Source organism: Pavona decussata, unplaced genomic scaffold, assembly GCF_977016875.1.
Source record: "Pavona decussata unplaced genomic scaffold, jaPavDecu1.1 SCAFFOLD_156, whole genome shotgun sequence".
Classification (NCBI taxonomy): domain Eukaryota; kingdom Metazoa; phylum Cnidaria; class Anthozoa; order Scleractinia; family Agariciidae; genus Pavona; species Pavona decussata.
In genome coordinates, this window is record NW_028145568.1 from 4,442,791 (window position 1) to 4,449,911 (window position 7,121).

The following is a 7,121-nucleotide window of genomic DNA, read 5'->3' on the forward strand; positions in this document are numbered from 1 at the left end:
AATGCGCTAAAAGTAAAATATGCTGAAATACAGGAGGCAGACTGGTACTAACAGCGCAGGTGGCGAAAAATGTACAAAATGGCTAGACTCCAATTTGCCCGATAGACCCTTTTAGTTTCACATCTTTTTTCCGTTCAACCGCCGAGGAAGGTTTTTGTTTATAAATATATTTTAGTTGTTCTAGCCATTTTGTTCATTTCTAATTTCGCCTCCTCCGCCGTAAGGATCAGTCGGCCGTCTATCACTGAGTTTTGCATTTGAAATAATTCGCTAATCCATGTCTGAAAGTCCGGCACCACTCTGAGGTCTTTCAAGAAGATTGAAGTTTTTCTTTATTACACACTAATACAAGTCTGCAACACAAATTTTGTTTTCGCTTTGACTCAATCATGGACATCTAAAATCTCGCAAAAAACAATCAATCCGAGATGGGAAGGGAGATTACAAAGTGCCAGTCTCGAACCAGCCTGACATACACCAACCGGCACGGTAGCCATTCCAAGGTTTGAAAGCGGGTTTGTGATCCCATCCGTAACAGTAGCACTGGCCACTGTAACTCTTGCTGATCCACGACGAGAAAGCAGCACAGCCAGGCCACTGACCTTTGCAGTGTCTCCCACAGGCTACTAAGCAACGTTCCGCTCGTGGCTCGTACTCAACACTCATGACCACTGACAAGCCGTTTTCCTCCCATTTGGGATTGTCGGCACTTTGGTCGCCTTCTCCGTAACGAGTTTCTTTCGAGCCCTTGCATGTTGTCGGGTGTATACAATTTGCTGGAATGCAAAAATAGAAAAATTATAGGTTAAGACCGAAATTGCGGGACTCCATAAGAATGTGAAACTACTTTAACGTACAATATCACGGGAAAAATAACAAAATATTTCACCCTTTCCTGCAGTCCCAACCACCCCACCCTACTACACAGCACAAAGAGATACAGATAAATCTAAAGATAGTTAATATGCCGTTTGTGTAGCGCCTCTCATTATCATCATCATCATCATCATCACCACCATCATCTTTATTTATACACGAAGTCGTATCATCGCATTAAATGATCTTCTTAGGCCACTAACAATTATTTCCCTCATCTTTACAAACAACTTTACGCAAGTGGTTCGTACTCAACGTTCATCACCACTGACTTCTGGGCCGTCCGCCATTTGAGATTGAAGGTACTTTGCTAGTAATTGTCTAATGTGTGAGGCAAGTGTCTGGTCGTTCTTAAGCACAGACAGACATACACATCTAAAGATGGTGTCGTATTTTTATAGCGCCTAACCAACAACAACTTCCCCTCGAAATGTAAATTAAACTAAATGCACCCTCATTTAGTCTTCTTACCAACGGCAACGATGGCCAACATCAGGAGAGGGACAAGAAACATTCGAGTCTGAGACATACTTCAGTAAGCACGTGGGTAACCTCTGGAAAGTAAAGAACCAATCAGCGACGAATATTCATATTAAGTGAATCAGCCATATTTTTACATAGCGCTAGCTTCACTGTAAATAACTGTAACCACGCTATTTGAGCTGTTTTAGCACTGTGGTTCAGTCCTTAGTCTGTGAAATGATCATACAAGCTTATCAAAACCCTAGCCAGATAGGTAGTGTAAATTGTCAAGTAAAAAATTGTCATTTTAATGGCTAAGCCTAAGTATATTATCCAAAGCTCTAACATTAGAAAAAAAATATGTTTGAAGATAACAAAGACGCAACAACTTATTGATGACACTTCATGATATAATCCACAAACCCTAAAGTTGAAACCGTAGTACGTGTAGAACTGACATTGACATGTTAAATAGCATAGCACAAGGAAATTGAGGTTTTGTTTTGAGGCTAAGTTTAGCCTTGCGTTGGCGCACCGCACTTGCTCTGAACACTTGGGTTTGTTTCACGGTCGCCCCGTTAAAAAAAAAATCATTACAGCTTCTTTTTCGATGGATTTACTTTCACTCAGTTTATACAAGTAAAATGGGTCAACTGATGCAACGTGCATAACTTATTTTGTCAAACTTGTTCGCCACTGGACAGATGTGGATGCACGCAGAATATGGAGGTGCGTCGCCAAAAGCTTTGTTCTACGACTTCTGAGACCACATGACGAAATAAATGCCGAAGTCAAATAAGAGTAGACAAAAATCGGTTGCTGAAAATAACTGATTTTGACGTCCTGGAGTTTTAAAGATAATTGCCACCATCAGAATTCAACTAATTTGTGTTCATAGGAAAACCACTATTCGCTGTTTAGGGCGCGGCAATGGAGAAGACGGCCAAGCGATCACGCTTAGAAAGGGAATATAATATAAAGAACTTTACACCTGACGACTGCCTGAATCTGCGTAAACTGATAAAAATATCGACGTTCTGTATGGCTTCACCTGTATGTGAGGTTTGATGAGATCGATAAGTTGCAGAACTGATCACAGTGAGCATATTTAAAGTTCTTACCTTTGAAGATTTGCAGCAGAGTTTGGAGATGTTCGCAGTACGAAATGCACAAGCAAACTAATTCAGCAAACCTGATTTGACTTGTTTTAGGCCCAATGATGGATGAAGGAACATACATGATAATTTATTTAAGTGTTCATTTTAATTAACTCCCTATCCTCCCTTCTCATTAGGCGTATCATGCAACATTAGGGTTCAGTGAAATCTCCGTTACGGATCAAATCACTGCACGAAAAAACGCCTTTGCGCACATCAAATGTGTGGACAAAGACTGTCAAAGGCCGCCTTTGATTACCTTTGATTCGAATCACAGGTGACTAAGGCCGCATTTGATTCACGGTGGAGTCAAATTTGTTTCGAATCAAAGATATCATATATTTGATCACCTTTGATGCGCGTCATAGGCGGAGTCAAAGTTGTTTGATTTCAATTTGACGCGCGTCAAAGGTAGGGTCAAAGTTGTTAATACATTTGAACTCACTTTTGATTCGAGTCAAAGGTATGTGCAAAGGCGTCACATATTTGATGCGCATCAAATGTGTTGTTAAAAAGGTTATTATATTTGACCTCATCTTTGATACGGATCAAAAAAAGAGCAAATCCAATTTTTCGTGCAGTGAATGATACTGAAGTGCCACTAAAGAAAGCCGATTTCTATAAACTTTCTTCTTTTATCTTTTCTTAGGATGTCATGCGAGAAGGCTTGCTTGCTTCTAACTTTCCCTCTAATAAGGAGCATGAACCTGCGCAAGTTTGGAACATAAAATTACCGAACGGATAACGATGTTTTAAGTTCTCACACATGAAACACGCGGTAGTGCCATTAAATTATTAGCTCCTAAGCGCGATCCATAAGTCAATCGTACAGTTGGCTTAGAAAAGAAAAAAAAATCTAGTTATTCAGATTTTGTTGCCAGGCTCCCCTTGTCTTCTCAAGTAGAAGTGAGCGGCTTAAACACGACAACAAGCCACTCTAGTGAGCGCCTTGTCACCGCTTTGGGGCTCAATTGTTTCATCTTAATTAGCTTAACCTATCCTCCCTTCATCTGGCCGAGATCATGCAACATTAGGGCTCAGTCAAGTCCCCGTTACGGATAAAATGATACTAAAGTGCAACACAGCCACTAAAGAAAGCCGATTTATATAAACTTTCTTCTTTTAGGTTTCTTTTAGGAAGGCAGGTGACAAGGTTTTCTTCTCAGGTGACAAAAGCTAAATTTCCCTCTAATAAGGAGCATGAACCTGCACAAGTTTCTATACATACAATCATTGTCAGGATAGCCCTCTCATGCATGTAGTACACGGTAGTGCAATTAAATTCTTAGCTCCAAAGTGGGATCCATAAAGTATAATTAAGGAAAAACTCAAGTTATACAGAGTTTCTAACTGGGCTCCCCTTTTGAAAGAAATTTCTTCCTCAAGTAGAAGTGATCGCCTCGTAACGGCGACAACAATTAAGCCACTCTTGAGCGCCTTCTCACCGCTTTGGGGATCAATTTTGTTTGAAGAGAAAGAAGAAATAAAACTTTATCGACCAGGGGGATCAGAGGCGTTGGGTCCGTAAATTTGGTGCCATTTATTTGAAAACGCCATCGGTGAATCTTGATAATTTAGTATTCCGTACAACAGTTCGTTCCTTAAGACAGTAGTGATTCAAACAGTATTAGCTAAGCGGATTATAGCTGTTTAGCAGCTGCGCAGAATCGTTCAATAAAAGTGACTGAAAAAGAAAAACGTCTACTGGCGCATGAATCGGAGACTGAAACATTTTGGAAACTGAAGACCTGTTTTTTGCCGCGAACTTTGCAATCGAGGTGTGTGGCAAGTTCAACTCAGAATTAAGGAATTTAGGTCTATGACTACTTTCTGAAACTACATAACTAAACGAAATATAATAAAGATTGAACAATCGCAAGAATAAAAAAGTGGTTGCTCAAGTTAAAAGCTTTTGACGTACTTCAGTTTCGAATATATAATTTCGACCATGAAAATTCAAAGTTACTTTCTACGTGGGTAAATCACTGTTCCCTAACTTTGCGCGCAGCAATCGAGAAGACGGCCAAGAGATATACACACACTAAGAAAGGGAATCTATTGTGACTAAACAACTTAACAACTGTCGACGGCCTGTAACTGCGTAAAGATAAGCATATCGACTCGCTCTTTGGTTACCTGTATGTGAGTTTAGATTAGATAACTTGCAAAATTGATCACAGTGAGCATATTTAAAGTTCTTATACCTTTGAAGATTTGCAGCAGAGTTTGGAGATGTTCGCAGTACGAAATTCACAAACAAACTAATTAAGCAAACCTGATTTGACTTGTTTTAAGCCCAATGATTGATGAAGGAGTATATATGATAATTCATTTAAGTTTTCATTTTAATTAACTACCTATCCTCCTTTCATCGGGCCGATATCGTGCAACAATAGGGTTTAGTAAAATCTCCGTTACGGATTAAATGATATTACAGTGCAACACATCCACTAAAGAAAGCCGATTTCTATAAACTTTCTTCTTTTGTGTTTTCCGAGGAAGTCATGCAACAAGGCTTGCTCCTCAAGTGGCTAAACTAAATTTTCCTTTAATATATATAGAGCCCTGCTCCGATTGGGGTCACCACCTTATCCGGCGTGATGGGGCGGTTTGCGTGTCCGAGTCAGTGACCCCTAGAGCTTCGTCGGCGGGAGTCTTTCACTCCTGGTAGGGTCACCCATGCCAAACCGGTCAAAGGGTAGAGGCCTGACAGAGAGTGACCCCCTGAGCCTCGTAGCGGCGACAACAAGCCATTCTTGAGCGCCTTGTCACCGCTTTGGGGCTCAATTTACTGAAGCGTTCCACCTTAATTAACTCAACCTATCCTTCCTTCATCAGGCCAAGATCATGCAACATTAGGGTTCAGTCAAATCTCCGTTACGGATCAAATGATACAAAAGTGGTTTTTAGCCACTAAAGAAAGCCGATTTCTATAAACTTTCTTCTTTTATGTTTTGCTAGGAAGCCAGGCGCCGGACAGGGCTTGCCTATCAGGTGGCAAAACTGCATTTCCCTCCAATAATAAGTAGCTTTACCTTGAGTAAATTTGTAAAGCTCAGTAACAACATAGATTGACGTTTTGTGAATTGTGGCTATACTGATAAAATGCTTCTCAAAAATATAAAAGCCATGGGTGCCGCTACTTTTATTGTATAGATTCAAGTTCAATATCGATTTGGCGCTTTTTCTTTGGGATAAAAGCTCTTTTTACTGTCTGGCTACAAAAGAAGTGTTCTTATTGTCTTTAATGACAAAGAAATTCAAATCAAGTGACTTTGGTGACCGACCTCGCTAGTCTTAAAAACTGGTTAACATGTCACGACCTCAACAACCTACATTTAATTCTAGGCAAAACAAAAAAAGTGATTGGATTGACCCGCAAATATCAATCGCTTGTCTAGGCGGATCGGTCATTCGGCTCAATGATAAAAACCTTTTCCGATTATCGTCAATTATTCTGTTTCTGTAAGATGAAGCCATGCAGTGGAGCGAAACGTGAAGAAAATTGATGGCTACAGGACTCAGGCATGTCTAAAATTAAAGCGCTTTCTCCTTGCTAAAGAAAATGTAATCATTAAACAACCAATCAAGTAAACGAAAATGATTTATCTGTAACATTCCTACTGAACGTTTTTTACATAATTATTTAACCTTGCAATAAGTTGTACTTGAACATGCTGATTACAGTTCCATAATAAAAAAAATGGGGCTTTCCAAGCTCGGTTTATTTTGTTACTATGGTAACCTATTATGTCGAGAAAATGACCGTCACTTGCTCACTAATGTGAAGTCAGAAACCGCTGCCAGCCACATCCGGTGAAGCGTGGTGTCGAGAAAATACTCTTCACAGTCCCCTATTTTTCTGTGGGATTTTCGAGACTCGTATCCCGCCACCTTGGTCTGTAAAGGTGAGCGCAACCTGGGGAGAGTCTAAACTACTAAGGGGGGCCCTAGTCAGGGTACGTCAGGAGTGGGGAGGAGGAGCAAGAAAATTAAGGAGACTGGAAATCAATCATAGGATTTGAAGAAATTACAATCACTCGATTGTTTTAATTTTCATGGTAAATTTGGTGTACGGTTTCTCCATCTCAGTAATGCAAATCTACCCGGAGTTTTAAAAACGGGCCCGCTCAAGTCAAGCTTCTTTGAGAGCGCGGTACGAATGTTTTTTTTTTCTTCAAAGTTGCCAATACAAAGATAAAAGGTTGCATAGTTTTTCTTCTCCTATCTCCTCTCTTATGCATCATTCAGAACCTTCTCAGGGCCATAAAACCCGTGATTCGATGTCATTTCTCGATGACCACTCAAGTTTTCATTGGCAACCTTTTCAAAAATCCGGGTAGAAATCTTGTGTAGGCAAAAATAGCTCGTAAACCGAGGATACAACAACACGAGAACCCAAAACCGTCCAAATAACGCGCATTTTCTTGCAAATTGCAACGCAATGACAAGGACAGCACCGCGAGATAAGTTGTAGCCCACACAACTGTCATACGCTACAATGTACACTGCAACGTTAAAAAGAGTCTTCAGTGATCGTTTAGTTAATCATGGCTCGACTTCGTTTTCGCTTTTTGCAAAATTTTTGTGACCGCGTGAAACGGAAGACTGGGTCTTGACACTCGA

General features: G+C 40.3%; 1 protein-coding gene across 1 annotated transcript; it reads right to left on the reverse strand.

Moving 5' to 3' along the window:
* Positions 1-320: 320 nt before the first annotated feature.
* Positions 321-1,433, reverse strand: LOC146465430 (uncharacterized). The gene is made up of 2 exons (XM_085128850.1): positions 1,348-1,433; positions 321-776 (listed from the first exon to the last, which is right to left on the reverse strand). Exons 1-2 carry the CDS (start codon positions 1,403-1,405, stop codon positions 442-444), a joined length of 393 nt encoding a protein of 130 aa, XP_084984976.1. The 5' UTR covers positions 1,406-1,433; the 3' UTR covers positions 321-441.
* Between the last annotated feature and the right edge of the window lie 5,688 nt (positions 1,434-7,121).